Source organism: Cydia splendana, chromosome 16, assembly GCF_910591565.1.
Source record: "Cydia splendana chromosome 16, ilCydSple1.2, whole genome shotgun sequence".
Lineage (NCBI taxonomy): Eukaryota > Metazoa > Arthropoda > Insecta > Lepidoptera > Tortricidae > Cydia > Cydia splendana.
Genome location: NC_085975.1, coordinates 10,096,688 through 10,120,549, shown reverse-complemented (window position 1 = coordinate 10,120,549; position 23,862 = coordinate 10,096,688). Strand labels below are relative to the sequence as shown.

The 23,862-nt window shown below is 38.8% G+C and overlaps 2 protein-coding genes across 3 annotated transcripts in view; one reads left to right on the top strand and one right to left on the bottom strand.

Moving 5' to 3' along the window:
• Nucleotides 1-23,862, bottom strand: part of LOC134798253 (semaphorin-1A) — a 385,737-nt gene that overhangs the window by 183,187 nt on the left and 178,688 nt on the right. The gene's annotated exons all lie outside the window — the stretch shown is intronic.
• LOC134798009 (uncharacterized) lies at nt 728-6,772 on the top strand. The gene is made up of 4 exons (XM_063770342.1): nt 728-1,144; nt 1,427-2,489; nt 2,532-3,674; nt 5,139-6,772. Exons 1-4 carry the CDS (start codon nt 728-730, stop codon nt 6,770-6,772), a joined length of 4,257 nt encoding a protein of 1,418 aa, XP_063626412.1.

The following is a 23,862-nucleotide window of genomic DNA, read 5'->3' as shown; positions in this document are numbered from 1 at the left end:
AATTTATATGTTTAACCGTCTACGCCTCTCTGGTAGTTCTATATCATAGCGCTAGAATTACTGCGCCGATGTTTAATGAAATTATAGAACAGTTCTTGTATAAAAAGAGGAGTTTTTATACGAAATCGTTCTTAGTAGGGCTAAAGTTTTTAACAAGCGTCTTCAGAGAAAATATAGGTAACTTACCTGCAGTGAACGTAACGTAATGATCGAAACGTCCGGACGAATATGTTAGCGTACTTACACGATTGTCCCGTTTAGTTAAAATAGTATACAGTAAAGTTTCTAGTCACTAAAATAGGTCTTTTAGTTTTGGAACTCTAGTCACAGCTCAAACCTCTGAAAATAGTTTCCTATTTATGTAAAAATAATGATATAAAATAGTCGAAAGTGATACCTTTTCCACATTCGTCCACAACTTATAAATAGAAATTCCTATTGTTACGGGTGTATATGTAAATAGGTTTTGATATTTTTATACTATTGTCTATGTCTAGTCTTAAGTTCTTTTTTAATTCCATATTTAAATTCTAATGTAATTTTGACTGTTTTATATTGTTGTTTGTCAGTTCGCAAAATATATCCATAGCATCAAGTCGACTGCCTGGTTTATTGATTATTTCCCACTCTATTAGCTATCGAAATTCCCTCTTCTTTATTTGGTCCTTCTCCCTCACTCATGATCTTGCGATCTACTAAAACCAAGCAGTCGGCTAAAAGTGCTAAAATGACGCGCTCGGAAACGGGTACCCCTGCCACGGGTAGGCTCGGCCAGTCCAAAAAGTTGGACCACGGTGCGGCCGACGCCACCGTACCACCCGCGGCTTCCGACCCGCAAATCCCCGGGACGTCTCGCGAGTGCCTCACAACCGGCACCAGCGCCGAACAAGTTAATGTTCCCCTCAGTTTCAGGTCTCGCGCTTCGGGCTCTACGCGATCATCGGCCACGATCAGGGCACGACGATTGACCGCGGAGGCCCACTTGGCCCGCAAAAGCATAGAAAGAGAACAAGAGCTCTTTCAACGCGAGCGCGAAAGCCTCGACAACCAACGGAAACTCCTTGAGCAGGTTAAACAGGTAGAACAGCTTGAACTTGAAGCGAAAATAGCCGCCTTAGAAGCCGAGGAGCGATCCAATCACACGGTTAGTAATGCATATTCTCGTACAGCATCTTGGGTTCGTGACGTAAATCAGGAAAGGCAACCCGTAGACACACGGGCCGAAGTGGATGTAACTATTCCGCCCCATATAGCGGTAGTTACCACCATGACCGCCGATCCCACTATAAATTTACGGCCAGAACCTACTGTAGAGTGTAATTTAAATAACCGTATTAATTCACCTTTATTGCGTGAAAACGTCAAACGTCAAAACGGCCACGATAATGCAGTGATTGATTTTAATAATGATTATGTAAACCGAGAGTGCCGCCGACAAGATCAAATCGAACCAATAACCGGCTCTGCCACGCTTTTACAAGCTATTGCCGATACGGCTGCCGCAGCTAAAGCGCTCGCCGCACGAGACGTGCCAAGAAAAGCTAAAATTGAGCTTCCATCTTTCTATGGCAACTCGTCACAATGGCTTCAATTTAAATACTTGTTTGATAGTACTAAAACTTCTTATTCCCCCGCAGAAAATACGGCGCGTCTACATAACGCACTCCGCGGGCCCGCCCGGGAGGCCGTCGCCTCTTTACTCAATACCGCGGCAGCTTCCGAAGACATAATGGCAGCACTCGAACGTACATTTGCTTGTCCCGAAATGATTGTCTTCGGCGAAGTTCAGATTTTGAAAACGCTGCCTCGGCTCGGGCCTGACCTAAAGGAGATAGGTATTTTCGCTAATAAGGTACGCAATTCTTTGTCTACTATGAAATTACTCGGCCTACGAGAATATTTACAATCGCCGGAGCTGTTTCATAATATTCTAGGTAAATTTAACCCTTTAATGAAAATGAGATGGTCTGATTATGCGTCAGATTTGTCAGAAACGTCAAACCATCTCAAGTCAAAGTTAGAACTTTTATCTGATTTTCTAACGCGCGAACACGAACGCTATATTAAATTCGCTTTATCACCAGAAGTAGGGCTTTCTACGTCTATACCGCAACAATCACGAGTACATTTTCCAATGAATAAACCATTTAAACGTGAAAATATACATGCCGTTACTCATGACAAAAATAAAACAACTGGTAAGATAGAGTGTGTTTATTGTAAAAAATCCCACAATATTAAAAACTGTACTGAATTTACGTCGTTATCTGTTGACGATAGGTGGCGTTGGTTGCGTGAACACAAAGTTTGTTATAGATGTCTAAAAGACAACTCACACCTATGGAAATTATGCAAAAGCAACCCTTGCGGGGTCGATGGTTGTACTTTTCGACACAACCCTCTTTTGCACGGTAGGCAGAATACGTTTACATCACCGCCTACACCCGATACACGGATTAATAACATCATTTGCGTTCCTGCGGCTGAAAGTGATACCCAGCTAACCCAGCATAAGTCGAGTTCCTCGCCAGCAGGTAATAAGGTGTCAGACAACAATGTGACTGTGTCTAATATAGGTATATCGTGTAGCGAACATAAAACGTCTAATGAAATATGTTCAAATATTACAATGTTGAAGGTTTTACCAGTGACACTGTCAGGGCCAAATGGCAGCTATGAAACCTTCGCGTTTCTCGATGATGGCAGTACTGCGACTATGATCGATTGTAAAGTGGCTGCTCGCATAGGTTTAATAGGACCTGAAGAGTTCATAACTGTCAATGGTATCATGGGTTTACAAAAAACTACAAAGGTAAGATACGTTGACTTTTACATAAGAGGTAAATATGAATCTGATATCCATTTGGTAAATCGTGCTAAGGCTGTACAATCGTTAGGCTTGAACGAACAAACTCTATCTACAGAGACTATTGAATCTTATGCTCACTTAAAAGACCTAGCCGAATACTTGACATATGCTGACGCTACACCAACCGTACTTATTGGTGCTGAGCATTGGCATCTGTCAATATGTCGCGAAGTTTGTGAAGGCAGACGTAACGAGCCCGCCGCTTGTCGCACTTTGCTTGGGTGGACTTTGTATGGACCAACGAGTAGCAAAACCAAGCCAGTCGAGTTCGTCAACCGTTGTCAGTTAGACCGCACTGAACCTTCTGAAAATGAACGCCTGGAGTCACTGATAAAGGAGCAATACAAACTCGACTCGCTCGGTATCTCTAAGCGCGAGACTCTATTTAGCAAGCTAGACTCCCGTGCCGTCGAGATTCTTGACGCTACCACCACACGCTTACCGACCGGTAGATATGAAGTAGGTCTTCCGTGGTGTGACAACATACGGTGTGTTCCCGATAGCTACCCACAAGCTTTAACAAGATTTCTAAGCCTCGAAAGGCGAATGATTCGTGAGCCCGCCTTCGCTGACGCGTATAAAAAGTTTATTGATAACATGATTGCTAAAAATTATGCTGAGGAGTGCAATTCCGGCACTTATTACAATCATCTTATCACTAAAAGCGTCAACACCAGCATTGATCTCAAACGCGATACCAATTTAGGCGATTATCCAAATAAAATTCACATCTTATCTGATAATTTACAACCTAGTACAGTCAGTCCGAATAAAGCAGAAACAAATTTTGACATTAAGCTGTCAAGTGTGAACAACAATAAAAATAAATTAATAACCGATTCTGAACCTAACCAAAGTGACATTAACGCAAGAATAAGGTGGTATTTGCCTCATTTTGGCGTGTACCATCCACAAAAACGTAAACTTCGTGTTGTCCACGACGCAGCCGCGACTAATCAGGGTGTTTCATTAAATTCGTTGCTGCTTCAAGGACCTGATCTTTTAGAAAATTTATTAGGTATTTTATTTCGGTTCAGAGAGGGCGCTGTTGCCATAACAGCTGATATTAAGGAAATGTTTCCTCAAATAAAAATCCGTGAACAAGATCGTGACGCACTACGTTTTTTATGGCGCGACGTTCAGTCAAGGAAAACAACGCCTCTAAAAGAATATCGGATGACAGCTGTCATTTTTGGAGCATCGTCCAGTCCTTTTACTGCGTTGTACATTAAACATAAAAACGCTATGTCACACCAAGATTCGTATCCAGCGGCAGCCAACGCAAGTATCCATAGTTCATACATGGACGATTTCCTGGATAGCCTGGACGATGTTGACGAAGCTGCACAGATGGCATCCGATGTTGTAACTATTCATCGTAACGCATGTTTCGAAATGTGTGGCTGGATTTCTAACGATCAAGGAGCATTGCGTCTTGTACCGATTGAACTGCGCGCCGCCCAGCCTAGTGAGATGTCACTTGGCAGTGAGTCAAGTAGCGTCAGAGCCTTAGGTGTATCATGGGATCCCGTATCGGATACTATCGGATTTAGGACTGGTTTAGAAGGTCTCATACTACAGGGCAGTTTTAATAAACGCAAAGTGTTGTCCCACCTCATGAAAGTATACGACCCACTAGGTTTGTTGGGCCCAATAGTGGTCAAAGGGCGTATACTACTTCAGGAGGCATGGAGATCCAATATTGACTGGGACACACCCTTTCCACCATCACAGATTTTAAAGTGGAACGAGTGGTTTAAGGAATTGTCTGACGTATCTACAATTAGGATTCCACGATGGTACGCCAAGCTCAATGGTGAACCTCTACACAGGGAGTTACACATTTTCGCGGACGCAAGCGAGCTTGCCTTTGCCACCGTCGCTTATTGGCGCTTATTGTATACAGATGGTACAGTCAAGCTCGCACTCATCACCAGTAAGACGAGAGTCTCACCTTTGAAGCCCACTTCAATTCCTCGTCTAGAATTGCAGGGCGCTTTGATAGCTTCTCGCCTTGCTGTCACTATTAAAGAGTTTCATAAAAAAAAACCTTTACGAACTTTCCTGTGGACAGATTCAAAAACTGTCCTCGGTTGGCTTAGAAGTGATGCGCGAACGTTCAAATCCTTTGTGGCCCATCGCGTAGGTGAAATTACAGAAAATACCTGCGTGCAAGATTGGAAATGGGTCCCAACTGATTTGAACGTTGCGGACGATGCCACTAGGATTAAGCCGCTTCATCTTAATCCTAAACACCGATGGTTTGCAGGTCCCTCGTTCCTTCTCGATCCACCGGAGAATTGGCCTGTTGAACCAGCTGGTCAGCCTATAGTCCAGGAAGAGCGGAAGCAGACTTCTGGACTTGTGGTTGGTCATCTGGAAATCACCGCGGATTTCAGTCGTTTTAGTGACTGGCTACGATTACTTCGTGCTACTGCTCGCGTTTTGCAAGCTGCGTCTAAATTTCGCTCGGCTTTAGATCGCGTAGGTCGCGTTGCTCCTAGCACCGATGTTAGGCTTCGTCAACGTACGAATACACCTACGTCCACCACTCTAATCCCCCTGACAGCGGAACTTATGGAAGCCGCAGAAAGGCACGTACTGAAGAAAGTACAGTCTGAATCATTTAGTGACGAAATCCCAATAATAGAACGTGGAGAATTGGTACCAAAGAGTAGTCGCCTGGCGAAGCTTTCTCCCAGAATGGGGCCAGACAACTTGTTGCACCTAGCTGGCAGAATCGTTGCTGTACGAGACGTCGGTTCCGAGATCAAGTTTCCAATCATTCTAGATGGACGACACCCAGTAGTGCGCTTATTGGTCAATTTCTACCATCGCAAGGCTGGACATGCAAACAATGAAATGGTGGTCAATGAGGTTCGACAAAAATATTGGCTTCTTCATCTGCGCAGTACTGTTCGAAGCGTCACCAGCAAATGTTTGTTCTGTCGCATCAAAAGAGCAAAGCCAATGAATCCGATGACCGGTAACCTTCCCCCTCAGCGGCTTGCCCATCACCGTCGCCCATTCACGTACACTGGCTTGGATTATTTCGGCCCGATAAATTCCAAGATCGGTCGAAGACAAGAGAAACGTTATGTGGCCCTGTACACCTGCATGACATCCAGAGCCGTTCACCTGGAGCTTGTACATTCCCTTTCTGCTGACTCCGCAATAATGAGCCTGCGACGGTTTATTGCTAGGAGAGGCGCTCCCAATACTGTATATTCTGACAACGGTACATGTTTTGTTGGTGCAGACCGAATTTTACGAGAATTTCATCAGTACGAGGTCTACGATTTTGCTGCCAATAGAGGAATAAAATGGAGCTTCATTCCTGCCGCTTCTCCTTTTTTCGGCGGATGCTGGGAGAGACTGATTCGCACCGTCAAAGTCGCGCTGAATGCCACATTACGTGAAAGAGAACCTAATCCCGAAGTCCTAGTAACTCTCCTTCTAGAAGCGGAGGCAATAGTAAACTCTCGACCTCTGACCCATGTCCCTGTTGGCCCTGAAGACCAGGAAACCCTAACGCCCTTCCACTTTTTAATTGGCTCATCCTCTAACCAGGTTCTGCCCGCAACCCTTGACGACAGAGACCTCATAAGACGTGCTGACTGGAGGAAGGCGTTGAGACTGGCCGACCATTTTTGGAACCGATGGGTAAAAGAAATTCTGCCAACCATGCAACCTCGCCAGATAGCGGAGAACAGAGAGCACGACTTGACTATTGGCGACTTAGTCATCGTTGTAGACCAGAACCTACCCCGAGGAACCTGGCCACGCGGCCGCGTCGTTGCTACATTCCCTGGCAGAGACGGAGTGGTCAGGGTGGTGGACGTAGCCACATCAGGTGGAATTCTTCGTCGACCTTCTAAAAAATTGGTCAGATTAGAGGCATAAAGTCTCAGTTTATATCTAGTCTGGCTAGTTTTGTGTGCTTTCGCACACAAGGGGGTGGGATGTTACGGGTGTATATGTAAATAGGTTTTGATATTTTTATACTATTGTCTATGTCTAGTCTTAAGTTCTTTTTTAATTCCATATTTAAATTCTAATGTAATTTTGACTGTTTTATATTGTTGTTTGTCAGTTCGCAAAATATATCCATAGCATCAAGTCGACTGCCTGGTTTATTGATTATTTCCCACTCTATTAGCTATCGAAATTCCCTCTTCTTTACCTATATATATAAATACATACGCTTCTACTTACGCCCAGGTGTTTATCGGTAGGTATTTCGGTTATAATCGAAGTTATTATGGTGTTGCGTGGACGATAGCATTAGTCGTAGTTCGTGAAAAGCGGCGTAAATCAGAGGGCCGCCTGCCCCTGACTAATTAATGTTTAATTCAGTACAAAGAAGTGGTCGCGGAAAAAGTTTCTTCATAAATTTGCAACGTGTGGCAGCTATTATGTTGGTCACAATAGAAATGGTTCATTTGACCAATTAGGTCGCAATTACGCTTGATACGAAATAGGTAGGCCTGGGGCCTATTTGATTGAGTAGCACATAAGTATAAAATATGATAAAAGTGCTGGCCATGTTACGACTTGTTACTTAGACGCGCGTACTGACTGAATAAGGCAGGATTAAAATGGTCAAATTATTCAAAAAAAGCCAGAGCAAATAACATAGAACTTGCCGCCATTTGATCCCGTCATATTTTTCATTAAGTTGAAAAAAAGTGAAAAAGATTTGTTGAAATATTAAATTTGCTCCTTAAGTAAATCCGTCAGTCACGGTCACAATAGGAAAGTTCACTGACGATAATTGAAAAAGTTAAGACTTTATGCCTACCTACATCGCGATCGAAAACGCGAATTATTAAACCAATTAAAAGTTGGCAACATTAACTGAATCAACGCACAACAAATTTGCTCGAACTGGCGCCCTTTCCACAGATTTCATTTCAAGCCATGCCCTTCTCACCACATGCTGCCTCTACCCTGCCTCGCTTTCAACATAAACTCGTGACGAAATGTGCTCATAAACCGGCCATTTAAGCACATTGTTCTTGTTCAATATCCACTAGAATTTTCTCCACGAACTTCCAAAAATATCTATCTCTATCGGTAACGTTTTATAAATTTATAATAATCCATCTGTGAATACACAGATCGAGTCGCGGATTCGGCTTAGATTACACGTATTATTGCAGCTAGTATAGGCACAAACTGTATAAAAAATTCATTACGAGCCCTCGCGGCGGCATTACAACATGAAACTTATTACTTGAGCAGGAAAGTGGCAAATCGCTTAATACTAACATCCAACTCATTTTCCGCTGGCATTGAATATTCTGCCATGTTTGAAGGAAAAACAAAGTGTTAAATTGCGTGGGGAGTCGCCTTTGAGTTAGTTGATAGGGCATGGAAGTTTGATCTCTGAGTCGAGGTGTGAGGGTGTGTTATGGCGTGTGGGTGGGTAAGGGGGGAGAAGGGGTGTTAGCAACCGCTTCCTGTTACAGGAGACACGTATAGAGGATGTGGGTCAAGTGGTAGGCGACAAAAGTGTGAGTGTTGGCGCTCGGGGCCCTAGGCGCCGCCGCATGGTTCAGGTTGTGAGCGCATTCTGTTTGGATTGAACTCGGCTAGGTTTTGCATTCGTGATTTTCAATAACAGTTCAGCGCGACACTGTCTTTAGCCGCGGTTTGATTCCGTTCAGCGGAACAACACTTTGTTTGTAGGGAGAGTTGATTTTTAGACTCACGTGTTTTTCCAATCAACTGGTTGAAAAGAATTGCTGAATATTTTATTAGAATATACTGTTAGCGTTATTCATAAACGTCTGTCAAACCTAACAAATCGTATGTCGTGTGTTTGTTCGGAAGAGATAAAATTTAACAGAGATTTGTAAGAAGTTGCTATTTCTAACGTAGCCATGTTTTCTGCTTAGCACTAAAATAAAAGGTAAGTTCTAAACTAGGACAATAAGGGATTATGCAGTAATACGCATGGGAGCCGTAGATAGCTGCCTGCGAACGCTGCCTCGGCAGCCGATGTGTCGGTTGTTTCAGTTTTACTTCAGTGCCTAGGTGAATTAGGTATATTTAAGTATATGTTGGTATTTTTAATAAAGTGTAATTTAATGTACCTACCTACCTATAACGTAGGTATGTGTTTTATTTTGTATATCGTAAAAATATAACGATTTAAACGTATTTATTCAATCTAAATTTAAAAGCGCAATTTTAACGAATCAGTAACAAGTGCGGAAATCTCCAAGAGCTAACTTTAAAAAGATGATCTAAAATGAACTGCAAAAAAGCTGCTTATCTCGTTAAAAATATGAATTTTGCACATAACTTTTGAAGGGTTAAAAGGCCATAAATAAGAGCCTATCTCGCGATCTCTCCATAATCACGCCGTTTATCTTAGAACGGTACATTAACTACGAAAGCTCTAACATCTTGAAATATTCCCGCAGATATTAAGATTCATTAAACATGTTCTTAAGTTGAGGTTTTTAGGGGTCCGCGCTAAAGGCGGAGGGGAGGGACAATACAATGAATGATCAGTTAAAAGATTGTTCAAACACATCAAATTGTTAATTCAATCAAATCAAATCAAATTGTTCAATCAAATCATTCATTTGACAAAGTCATGGAATATGTACTTATTCAATTAATATTACTCATTTTCAATTAAACGCAATGAATGGCAAGGTTATACTTTCGTCGTCAATAGTGATCGTTAATCTAGTAATTTCGTGGCAGCATAGTTGACCTATACAAATACAAACAATTTCAAGGAAGTTGGTTAACTAAGTAAATAAGACCCATTTTATATGGTTATTGTTATTTCTTATTAATAATTTCAATTGATTTTTCTCTTAGACAACCGATCACCGTTTATCAACTGGCTCGCTACTTGTCAATGTGACGAGATTCGTCAACGTGAGAAAATAAATATTTGTTCAACTTAATATTAAAAGATAATTTTAGTACCCAAGACTGTTCTATCATTAACTCCGCCACAGTAAATAATAAATCCAGTAAGTAAGGATGTGGATTCGCTCTTGATTATTTTTTATCTTTCATGCAGCAGCGCTCCCCGGCGACTTGTCTTGAACTTGTTCTATCATTACAAACTTCTTAATGTGACTGAATTAGATACAAACTTATAAATGGGAACATCATTCTTGAATATAGAACGATAAGAAGTGTCTGCGTTCTTTGCTCTTCTCTGGCCAAACTTATAACTTCTATTAGGTACCTACTTATAGACTTAGGTAATATATTATTTACTTTGTCTAAACTCTGATTTTCTTAGGAATTCTGAACTTTTGTTTAAGAGAAAGCTTTTAATAATAATATTATTATAGCCTTATTTACTTAATACTTAATACATTAAAAAATACATAACATAACGACGAGAAAGCTTAATCCCACTGAAATCTTTTTGTGGTTGGTATCTTTTTTCATATGTTATTTAGAAAATTAATCAAGACATCTGATATGTAATGTTTGTATACAGCTATGCGTTAGCATAGCTTTCTGTTTTGTGATGACGTGGTTCTAAATCTTATCATTTTTTGCTTAATATGTAACTCCAAAAATATCAGACTTATATGGTGCATACCAAACTTGTAATCTAATACCTTTAAACGAGCAATTCTTGTTTATTTATATATTATGGATCTAGGAAACGGCTCTAACGATTTCGATGAAAATTGCTAGGTATATGAGGGTTTTCGGGTGCGATAAATCGATCTAGCTAGGTCTTATCTCTGGGAAAACGCGCATTTTTGAGTTTTTATATGTTTTCCGAGCAAAGCTCAGTCTCCCAGATATTCATGATTAAAAAAAGAAGTAGAATTGAGTAAGTTAAATAGAGATCTAGGAATCGTCGTTTAGCCTAGAAAGTTGAGTTTGTTCATTTAGGTATGTGTAGGAAAAGTTTACCAAGTTTTCAGACGATTGCCTTTCATTAAATTAGACTCCATCGCGCAGATTTCATATTCAATTTCGAGTTCACAAGGTCCTCCATTATTTTTTTATGGGGGCATAAAGCGTCTGTTCTGATCCCTTTCTTCGCCCCTATATGGTTGCGAAATGGAGGTAGGGCCCAGGGAATCAAACTCAAATCTATACCTTTCGAAGGTGAAACGGCAACTGATTATTTTTTCATGGGACTGAAATCTGGTGAAAAATTCACGGATCTGCGTGGGGTGCATGTTGCAAGTCACACGAGATAGGGGATGTTTTGGATTTTGAAAACAACCTTTGATGGTAAATTTTGTTGGTATTTGGAAATTGAATAGACTTACTCTGTAAAAACTAAAAACTGATTTTCATCAAGAATACATTGAAACTGATAAGTAGGTAAGTATGTACAGCATAAACTTGCCATTCATTGTATTCAATTTAAAATGAGTAATATTGAGTCTTTGCTTTGCGTGTGTCATAAAAGTTCGATCGACTTGACTTTACCGACATACTTAATACATTTCTAGATTTGTATATCTATAAAACAGTACACTGGCTTTTCACAATTTTGGTTAAATGTCACGAACAATTATACAGCCTTCGTTTAATTTTATACATATAGAACACGGCCTCATTAGTTGGAAACGTCTTCGATGACGCAATTATCTCACATTTGTATTCCTCTTCGAGGGCACGTTTTGCTAAATTAACACGCATTAAGTGCGAGCGAATTCATTATACCTCATTCTTGACTTCCATGACATCAGGAAATTGTCATTTTAGACTCTACCCATTATAAAATAAAGTCCAATTTTCCGTATAATTAACAGTATTTATTTCGCTAACGTTTCAAATATTACTTGTCATAGGATTTTGGACATCATCTCTTCCTAATAAAGGTTCGTTACGTTGTTTTATTCGTGTAATAAACATAAAATGGTAAATTAAGCACATCAAGAAGTGATCCTTATGTCGAGGGGGTAGGAGTGAAGTTGTAATGGCACCTCAGTAATTCTGATACAGTGTTACTTGATATCTGATATGAAACATATAGCTACATGACGCTTAGTGTAATTGTTAATTGGCGTCCTTATATGTAAGTAAGTCGGCAATTATATTCTTGTCCTTATAAAGCGAATGTGACGAAGATATTGCGAGGAGTTAATTGAGGGGGTTCTAGGGTTAGTTTTTGAGAGAAGAGAATTGTGGAATTATAATATTTTTTTGATCTTTAACTTCAAAATATTTTCAAAATCAAATACGTGTATGTTTTTTAAGCGATTGGTTTTCGATTTCATCATTAATGTACCAGGAAGCCGATATATGTATACTGGGTATATATTTTAATTTTTATTTCAGAAGTATCTTAACATTTGAAGACCTATTCAGTTGATTTGTAGATATTAAGCGGTTGAAATGCTCTGGTTCAAGAGAAATTTCCTCTCGCGGTCAGTCCGGCTGTGGAATGAACTCCCAATCAAGGTTTTCTCAAAGGACTCTCCGTATCGTGTTCTTCAAAAAAGAAGTGTACAGATTATTAAAGCATCGGTTAATGGAGTTGCGTCCATAAGCTACGATGACTGTTTACCATCAGGCGGTTACATGCTCGTTTGCCACTGAAACGGTATAAAAATAGTAACCTTTATGTAGGTAACAATCAACATACAACATTCGCAGCAAAAGGTCGAAGCCTAGCCAAGCTTAGCATTATTTCGAACGTAAAACCCAACTACACCTACTCTTCACGTATTTACTTAAACTGAAGGGTGGAAATATGAAAGAAAAACAGAACAATACGTAATTCGACCCCATTCCGAGCGGAAAAGCGGGCCCTCATTATCGTTTTCCGCACCGCCCCGTCTCAAGTGTTGCGAAACAATGCCATCCGAAACTGAATAAATCATATATTTTTTTAATTTCATGAGTTTTTAATTTTTGATACGCAGAGCATATTTTACAAGCAGCAAAATGAGTATGAATACAGTTAGTGAGGTGAAATACCTCAATACTGTATTGATAGATAGAAAAAATCTTTATTCAACCACAACTTACATGCTTTGTGACACAAACAATAAAAAGAGACAAAAAGAAAGTTGACAAGAGGCAAAAAAAGAAAAGGCTACTCATCATACTCATTTTGTTATATTGTTAGTCATAGAAACAATCGAACATTTCTTACACATGCAAAAGGAAAATAATAAATCTATTTTTATCTAAGGACAGATTTTATGGATGTGTGAGTTATCACACATCCATAAAATCTGTTGGAACACGTGGAAAGCGAGCCCTTATTGTGAAAATGATATTCTATGTGAATGAAGGTCATATAATATTTAATGAAATAATTATTGTTTTAGCAGGCACCAAATTTGTGGGTAGAAGAAAGAGGACAGTGAGGCTTATTATTAAAGTAACACACAGAAAAGGTAAAAATAATGAAGGCAATCACATATTGTTTCTGAATTTAATACTTCCAATGAGACTTGATATCATTTCGATTATGGTCGCACTTTTGATATTTTGACAGGCAGTCTTGTAAACTGCAGAACTCATATATTCCACCAGTAGAAGTTTTGCCTTTTTTTGCCAGCCTTACTTTTGCAATATTCTTAGGACTTTCCACGCTGTTTTCTCTCGTCAATAATACGCGTAAAAAACAGAACCTTTTTCTGCAAATCTATAAGTACATGTTAGTAATCAATGAGGGGGCGAACCCGACCGGAAGTGGAAGTCGAGGGACGAACTCCGTGGTTAATTGCGCGCGAAGCAAAGCCCTTCATTTCGAATATCGAACGTTTTGCGTGCATTAAGATTAAGGGCATATGTACGAAGGGTCTGAGTATGGTCTACCAATGTATTATGTACCATTGTATCGCTATAAATAATGGAGTGTAGAGTCAGACCAAGAATAGTCTGCAGCGGATTTGATAGCCCACGCAGCGAAAGTGTTATTTTAAACGTCAAACTTCTATGAAATTATGACGTATAAATGACACTTGCACTGCGTGGGCTATCAAATCTGTTGCAGACTTTTTTTGGTCCGACTCTATATGCAGATAGCGTGTAACTGGTGAGACATCCACAAGTCTGCCGTATTCGAACTTCAAGATATTCACAAGAGACGACTCGTACTAGATCCATTCTAGATATCAACTAGTTCTCTTTTGCAGCGCAATTCGGGCAACCAATGTCACTTTTACGTTAGATAGAGTAAGATATCTATTAGATGTGAATTGGATCTCTAAGTCATATCCTGTGGAAATCGTTCAAGAGTATCTCCAGAATCGCGCAAATGTCAAATTTGACAGGTTAGATCTTAAGCGTATCGTTATCGTATCTTGGTGATGTCTAAAAGATATCTAATAGATGTCTATTTCTAAATCCGAATCGGGCCCAGTGTCCTCATTAAAATACAACCTACTTCGCGTTCTCACAATGTCTGAGCAAAACAGAGTACCAATAACCTTAATTTAAATTCAATGTCAAAATCTGCAGAGCGTTACAGAGCTGAGTAAGTCGTTTTTTAACCGCTTAATTGCTTCGCGTTGAGTTTTTCAACCGGCATTTGTTGGTAGCGACATCTACCGTAAGAATATTAAAAATTTCTTTGTCATCGATGCAGCTATGTTTATACCTTGTCTATTTTAATAGTTAAAATAAGGGTTTTTTGATGACTCTAGACACAATGCCATCTATAGCTTTCGTATATTTCGTCTACCATTCTAGAGCCAGATGGATAGCCAGTTGATCATCTGTAGGCAAACATTTGCACCGCTAACACAGAAACAGGTAAACACATAATGTTAATTGAACAGAAACTGAAATTAACTGCACTGCAGGCCACGAGGTAATTAGTGAAGAATAATGCGGTATCGAGTCGGCTCGGCGCGGTGGCGGCGGGCGAGGGACGAGCGGCCAGCGGGTGATGGAAAGCATAGACTACTTCCCGTAGATTACGCGTTATGAGACATATAGAACTCGAAGGCATCACATGTCTAACAAAAGCGACGTTTGTCAACTGAAAATCATGAATCATCCTGTTCTTACCTGACGTTGCCTTTTTTTCGTTTCGTTTTCGTAAGCTTGCACAACATTTGCGTCGGCCCAAGTCGCACCGTCAGTAAATTAGCATCGAGCGGGGTTATCACTGACCCAGCAGCGCGACATTACAGAACACACCCATAAAGGTAAGTGATAAATGGCTGACACAAAGACACTGCAATACTAAAACGTATTACACAGCGAAGCTCAGGGGTCAGTTGCATTTAATTACTAGTACCAACTGCTGCAGCTTATTCTATTTCTAAGATTGATAAGAATAGTATGTTTTTATTTATAATGCGCAAGTTGTAAACTTGACCGCAGCGAAAATAATTATCAAACTTTATTAGTGTGATAACGCCAATGCGTGGTGAGCGCGATATTTTTTATAAATGAACCGTCTATGTGTGTGATCTGTGATTCTGTGATGGAGAGTAAGCTGGGGAATTATTGACCGCTAGTGAGTGTGTAACTACTTATAAAGCCATTGAGTGAAGCGCAGATTCACTATTAGCTGTACCATTCAGTTTAAAACGAAATCAGGAATGTTTTTAGAAACAATGCAATTACACATATCAGTTAGCTTTTTCATTTTATCTAGTGTCCAGTAAGATTAACATATTACGAATACGCTAGGCGGGTTCAACATTTGTAGGCTCTTTTCGCTACAAACGGGAAAAACCGCGTCATCGGCTACGCTCGCAGCACGTAGCTCGCGCCGGCAGTGAATGTGTTAAGAGTAGCTTTTATGCCGTTTAACGTACAACATTAACGAACAAATATTTTAAAATAATTTTTAGTATTTATTTCGCTAACGTTTCAAATATTACTTGTCATAGGATTTTGGACATCATCTCTTCCTAATAAAGGTTCGTTAGGTTGTTTTATTCGTGTAATAAACATAAAACGGTAAATTAAGCACATTAAGAAGTGATTCTTATGTCGAGGGGGTAGGAGTGAAGTTGTAATGGCACCTCAGTAATTCTGATACAGTGTTACTTGATATCTGATATGAAACATATAGCTACATGACGCTTAGTGTAATTGTTAATTGGCGTCCTTATATGTAAGTAAGTCGGTAATTATATTCTTGTCCTTATAAAGCGAATGTGACGAAGATATTGCGAGGAGTTAATTGAGGGGGTTCTAGGGTTAGTTTTTGAGAGAAGAGAATTGTGGAATGATAATATTTTTTTGATCTTTAAGTTCAAAATATTTTCAAAATCAAATAAGTGTATGTTTTTAAGCGATTGGTTTTCGATTTCATCATTAATGTACCAGGAAGCTGATATATGTATACTGGGTATATATTTTAATTTTTATTTCAGAAGTATCTTAACATTTGAAGACCTATTCAGTTGATTGGTAGATATTAAGCGGTTGAAATGCTCTGGTTCAAGAGAAATTTCCTCTCGCGGTCAGTCCGGCTGTGGAATGAACTCCCAATCAAGGTTTTCTCAAAGGACTCTCCGTATCGTGTTCTTCAAAAAAGAAGTGTACAGATTATTAAAGCATCGGTTAATGGAGTTGCGTCCATAAGCTACGATGACTGTTTACCATCAGGCGGTTACATGCTCGTTTGAAACTGAAACGGTATAAAAATAGTAACCTTTATGTAGGTAACAATCAACATACAACATTCGCAGCAAAAGGTCGAAGCCTAGCCAAGCTTAGCATTATTTCGAACGTAAAACCCAACTACACCTACTCTTCACGTATTTACTTAAACTGAAGGGTGGAAATATGAAAGAAAAACAGAACAATACGTAATTCGACCCCATTCCGAGCGGAAAAGCGGGCCCTCATTATCGTTTTCCGCACCGCCCCGTCTCAAGTGTTGCGAAACAATGCCATCCGAAACTGAATAAATCATATATTTTTTTAATTTCATGAGTTTTTAATTTTTGATACGCAGAGCATATTTTACAAGCAGCAAATGATTATGAATACAGTTAGTGAGGTGAAATACCTCAATACTGTATTCATAGATAGATAGATAGAAAAAATCTTTATTCAACCACAACTTACATGCTTTGTGACACAAACAATAAACAGAGACAAAAAGAAAGTTGACAAGCGACAAAAAAGAAAAGGCTACTCATCATAATCATTTTGTTACCTACATTGTTAGTCATAAAAATGATCGAACATTTCTTACACATGCGAAAGGAAAATAATAAATCTATTTTTATCTTATCTAACAGGTAGGTAACTCACACATCTATAAAATCTGTTGGAACACGTGGAAAGCGAGCCCTCTTAATCATTTCCTGCGTTGTGAGTGTTGTGAAAAATAATATTCAATGTAAATGAAGTCCATATAATATTGAAAGAAATAATTATTGTTTACTATTACTATAGATGATTTCCTTTATATTTGCGAAAACAACATACACACTCTGTTAAACAAAGTAAACAAAGGATACATTTTACAATATATACAAAACTTAAGAAACTAAAACCCGTTCTGAGCCATGCCGGGTCCAAAGGTCCCCATCACACTAGCAGCGTTATTATTGTTTTAGCAGGTACCAAATTTGGGGGTTGAAGAAACAGGACAGTGAGGCTTATAATTAAAGTAACACACAGAAAAGGTAAACTGTTTGCTATCCAATGTTAAATTTTATTCAACGCAGTAATTTGAAATAATGAAGGCAATCACATATTATTTCTGAATTTAATACTTCAAATGAGACTTGATTTCATTCCAATTATGGTCGCACTTATGAAATTTTGACACACAATTTTGTAAATTGCAGAACTCATATATTCCACAAGTAGAAGTTTTTGCTTTACTTTTGCAATATTCTCAGGACTTTCCACGCTGTTTTCTCTCGTCAATAATACGCGTAAAAAACAGAACCTTTTTCTGCAAATCTATAAGTACATGTTAGTAATCAATGAGGGGGCGAACCCGACCGGAAGTGGAAGTCGAGGGACGAACTCCGTGGTTAATTGCGCGCGAAGCAAAGCCCTTCATTTCGAATATCGAACGTTTTGCGTGCATTAAGATTAAGGGCATATGTACGAAGGGTCTGAGTATGGTCTACCAATGTATTATGTACCATTGTATCGCTATACATAATGGAGTGTAGAGTCAGACCAAGAATAGTCTGCAGCGGATTTGATAGCCCACGCAGCGAAAGTGTTATTTTAAACGTCAAACTTCTATGAAATTATGACGTATAAATGACACTTGCACTGCGTGGGCTATCAAATCTGTTGCAGACTTTTTTTGGTCCGACTCTATATGCAGATAGCGTGTAACTGGTGAGACATCCACAAGTCTGCCGTATTCGAACTTCAAGATATTCACAAGAGACGACTCGTACTAGATCCATTCTAGATACGTTATAGTTTAGATATCAACTAGTTCTCTTTTGCAGCGCAATTCGGGCAACCAATGTCACTTTTACGTTAGATAGAGTAAGATATCTATTAGATGTGAATTGGATCTATAAGTCATATCCTGTGGAAATCGTTCAAGAGTATCTCCAGAATCGCGCAAATGTCAAATTTGACAGGTTAGATCTTAAACGTATCGTTATCGTATCTTGGTGATGTCTAAAAGATATCTAATAGATGTCTATTTCTAAATCCGAATCGGGCCCAGTGTCCTCATTAAAATACAACCTACTTCGCGTTCTCACAATGTCTGAGCAAAACAGAGTACCAATAACCTTAATTTAAATTCAATGTCAAAATCTGCAGAGCGTTACAGAGCTGAGTAAGTCGTTTTTTAACCGCTTAATTGCTTCGCGTTGAGTTTTTCAACCGGCATTTGTTGGTAGCCACATCTACCGTAAGAATATTCAAATTTCTTTGTCATCGATGCAGCTATGTTTATACGTTGTCTATTTTAATAGTTAGAATAAAGGTTTTTTGACGACTCTAGACAAAATGCCATCAATAGCTTTCGTATATCTACAATTCTAGAGCCAGATGGATAGCCAGTTGATCATCTGTAGGCAAACATTTGCACCGCTAACACAGAAACAGGTAAACACATAATGTTAATTGAACAGAAACTGAAATTAACTGCACTGCAGGCCACGAGGTAATTAGTGAAGAATAATGCGGTATCGAGTCGGCTCGGCGCGGTGGCGGCGGGCGAGGGACGAGCGGCCAGCGGGTGATGGAAAGCATAGACTACTTCCCGTAGATTACGCGTTATGAGACATATAGAACTCGAAGGCATCACATGTCTAACAAAAGCGACGTTTGTCAACTGAAAATCATGAATCATCCTGTTCTTACCTGACGTTGCCTTTTTTTCGTTTCGTTTTCGTAAGCTTGCACAACATTTGCGTCGGCCCAAGTCGCACCGTCAGTAAATTAGCATCGAGCGGGGTTATCACTGACCCAGCAGCGCGACATTACAGAACACACCCATAAAGGTAAGTGATAAATGGCTGACACAAAGACACTGCAATACTAAAACGTATTACACAGCGAAGCTCAGGGGTCAGTTGCATTTAATTACTAGTACCAACTGCTGCAGCTTATTCTATTTCTAAGATTGATAAGAATAGTATGTTTTTATTTATAATGCGCAAGTTGTAAACTTGACCGCAGCGAAAATAATTATCAAACTTTATTAGTGTGATAACGCCAATGCGTGGTGAGCGCGATATTTTTTATAAATGAACCGTCTATGTGTGTGATCTGTGATTCTGTGATGGAGAGTAAGCTGGGGAATTATTGACCGCTAGTGAGTGTGTAACTACTTATAAAGCCATTGAGTGAAGCGCAGATTCACTATTAGCTGTACCATTCAGTTTAAAACGAAATCAGGAATGTTTTTAGAAACAATGCAATTACACATATCAGTTAGCTTTTTCATTTTATCTAGTGTCCAGTAAGATTAACATATTACGAATACGCTAGGCGGGTTCAACATTTGTAGGCTCTTTTCGCTACAAACGGGAAAAACCGCGTCATCGGCTACGCTCGCAGCACGTAGCTCGCGCCGGCAGTGAATGTGTTAAGAGTAGCTTTTATGCCGTTTAACGTACAACATTAACGAACAAATATTTTAAAATAATTTTTGTGGCTTAGTCTAAATAAATATTGGACTTCCATGTACGTACCGCGACTTTAAATATACAACGTACCGTAAAATCAGGTAACTTTAGTCCACAACTTACAACTATGGTCCAAATTCAAGTTCCAGTAAAATATGTATAAATATTTTTCCAATTATAGTGAAGTAACTAGTATATCTAACAATAAGCAACAAAATAAATATGACGAGTACAAATCAAAAAGGTTCGTTGATAATCAACGTTAATAACTAAACCATAGTTGTATTATGATGACGACCGGTCTGGCCTAGTGGGTACTGACCCTGCCTTCGAAGCCGATGGTCCTGGGTTCGAAACCCGGTAAGGGCATTTATTTGTGTGATGAACACAGATATTTGTTCCTGAGTCATGCTGGGTGTTTTCTATGTATATATGTATAAGTATGTATTTATCTATAAAAGTATGTTTATATCGTCGCCTAGTACCCATAGTACAAGCTATGCTTAGTTTGGTCTAGGTCGATCTGTGTAAGATGTCCCAAATATTTATTTATTTATTATTATAGGACTATAAGTTACCTGACTTTACGGTACCTAATCTTATTTATAACATTGGCACGATATAGTTATACAAGGTGATATGTTACGAAACACGTCATCCTCTTCTCGCTCTTCACTTGATTCTATAACGGGACATCGAGAGTAGGAAAGTACAGGGTAGTCGGTGTTTACCTTTAATTATCATATTTGCGAGTGGCTGACTACACTAGCGTTGGTTGAAAGTAATAATTATACTGAGGACATATTTTATCAAAATGCCCGGGATTTTGTTAATTAGACTCAGCGTGTTGAGGGCGAAATGGCTTTGTGCTTTTGCATAAATGTGGGCGAACAAATGTGAGTTTGTAGTTCTAGTATTGATGTCAACTAGTTTGATATGTACCAAAATTATAATGTAGGTCATAAAATGCAGTATAATCTTCATAATAGACACGCTAACTGAGGCGAATCAGCTTATTTTTTGAACTGTCATGTCAACCAGCTATGAATAAGTTTACCTATATAAAGTATTTGCGCAGTTAATCTCTGAAGTCCCAGTCCGATTTATTAAATAAAAAATACCTATATAAGTTGCCAATACCGACTCAATATAAAAATTAAAAATAATAGGTACATAAAAAAAACAGAAAGTTCAACATAATAAATTTTGTGATATCGCCGCGATGGCTAAAAAGTTGGGGACTCCTACTAACCTGTAAAGGAGATTGATCTAGGCAGAAAGTAGGCAGACAATAATCCTGAATTTTCCATAATGGATGATAATACGAGTCATGATGGCGCCGTCCTAGTGGGAGTGCGAGATATTTACATATTTGACAGTTGGCAGCTGCCAAATACTATGAAGATTTCGTCCCACCAAAGTTCATATTTTCACTACGTGGTGCGTTGGCGTCCTTGTATTTCCCCCACCACCAACTTCGCACCTAGCCAATAAAGTTCAATACAATTTTACGCTAATACGTAACTCTAATAAATTATTTAATAGCACAAGATTGACTATTTAGCACGTTACACTTGACGCTCTGATTCATGCTCATTAATTAAGCAACAATTAGGCTCAAAGTCAAGTCTTCGCGAACACTTCAATATTTAACGACGCGCTAATGAGACTCATTTTTGATAACCCGCTTTTGTTCTTTCGTTGAAATTATTGTGACTTACTCTTAAGTGCTGTTGAAATAATTGATGTGTCGTTTTATTTATTTTTTTGGATAGTTCGAGATTTTTTAACTCCTGATCAGGACAACAGTAGTCTAACTTCAAATCTTTGGGCAATCACACTCATTAAAATCTCAAAGACCATTGACTGGTATTTTTCCTCTCTTATCCTTGTCCTACTTATCTTACAACTATACACTGTTCATTGTCAGATCTACAGGTATATAAAATGTAGTTGTCTTCTCATACAATGCGAGCGTAACTGGAAGCCAATACTATTAATAGTACTTTATCAAACTATCGATTTAAGCTACTATTTTAACTTATGCTATGTATGTCTACATATTTTCAGTTTTCTCTTATTATGACAGCTTCTACAAAAAAATCCTTAAAAATTCATTCATCGGTTCTTCTTAGGATCCTGTTACTTACACTATGCTCATCTATGTAGATCTGGAACTTGAGCAAATGCCATTACTTGTGAGTTTTTTTCTTGGCGGAGGAAATCGTTTAAGTTAACTCGTTTACTTGTGAAACTTGCCTTGCGGCGGGACTACAGAGATAAAACTTAGTTGGACTCGCGTACTAATATTGCGATTTTTATAGAGGTTTCCATTTGCAAGCCTGAAAAACTTGGACAATTCGCTCTCAATTTTAAAGTGTAAGAAAAATATCTACTAGAATGAATGGTTTTTCTTCCAATTAATTACAAAAATCCACTTTTTTTAGGGGTCACCTTTCAAAAGAGTTTTTGAGTAAGTATGTCGCCTGTTGCTTGAAACAAACTAAACATGCAGGTGTAACATAATCGTCACCCTAAGCTAAATTTAGATGACTTTGTTTATCGTCCTTGGTATGTAGCATGGGCGATGCTTGTAGTCGTAGATATATCGTAGCTAGTAGCAGAAATTACGTAGCACTGGTAGCACTACTTTACCTGAAACAATATAAATCACAATAAAAATCGTGTAAAATATATCGCGTCGCGATCGAGGCACGTTGGAATTTTAACAATGTTTGATTTACTGCCAGATTCGAACTTTAAGATACGTCAATTAATATATATGGATATGGATTAGATGTGTCAGTGTCAAGTGATGTTTTTGTTTGAAGAAACGTCACATTTGACACTGACATATCTAATCCATATCGTTTCTAGATCTATTAACTGACTTATCTTAAAGTTCAAATCGGGCCGTAACTTTGATTTAATCTTATCATAATTACTGATATTTTTTTACTCGCACCAAGATATAAGAGCAATATTAAATATTAAGACGAAACAGGAGCTGAGTTTTAAATATTTTAGGTAAATATACCCGTCTCGCTAACGGAAGCGGCACCTAAAAGTAGTGCGATAAGGACAAGGCGAAAAATCCTGCGTAAAAATCTCAAAAATCGAGGTTTCGTACTCCTCTGTTTCCTCCTCCAAAACTTAACCAATCGTAACCAAATTTGGAAATCTAAATGATTATGAAATTATCTGTGTCGGACCGTTTTGCTTTTTTGGCTAATTGATATCAGTTTTGAATGCCACGCCTCTCATTGCGGCATAGTCAATTAGGCCATTTTGGCAATTTTTGAAGGGCTCTAGCGCCTTAAAAAAACAAAAATATCAAAAAAAGCAAAACGGTCCGACACAGATATTGACAATATTAATCTGTGTTGAAAAAAATCATTGCTCTAGCTTCAAAATCCATGGAGGAAAACGAGGAGTACGTTTGTATGGAGAAATGACCACTCCCGTTGGCTCTTAAAGACTTCTCGATGCAAATATACAATTATAGAGGTTTTAGCAGTTCTAATAGGCATTCTCGACTATATAGTCGCCTAATTGATATCAATTAGGCCAATTCGAACGTACACTGACACTAAAATTATATTTGAATCATGTCATTAAGTTATCGTTAGTAATGGTTTTTAAGACGATTTAGAGTGGTTATCCGTAACTCATGTAACTCGAGTTAACGGAGTTTGACGTGACACGGCAGTCATATACTGTGTTTTGTACATGTACAGACGTGTAAGTTCGAATTAGCCTGAATGTTAAATTGGAAGTCAGGCATCTGAGTGTTTTTTGTAGTTACCTTTATAAGGCAGAGGGAATATATTTCCCATCTGATTTTGAACTTTATTTCAAATTGATATGGTTCAATTTTGCATAATTCCTGACACGCTTATGCCTTATAAAGGGTTAATTTTGACAGAGAAACAAGTTAACACCTGTTATTCAGGTAAAATGACCTAAATAATACTGCTCGTAATTACATTAATATTT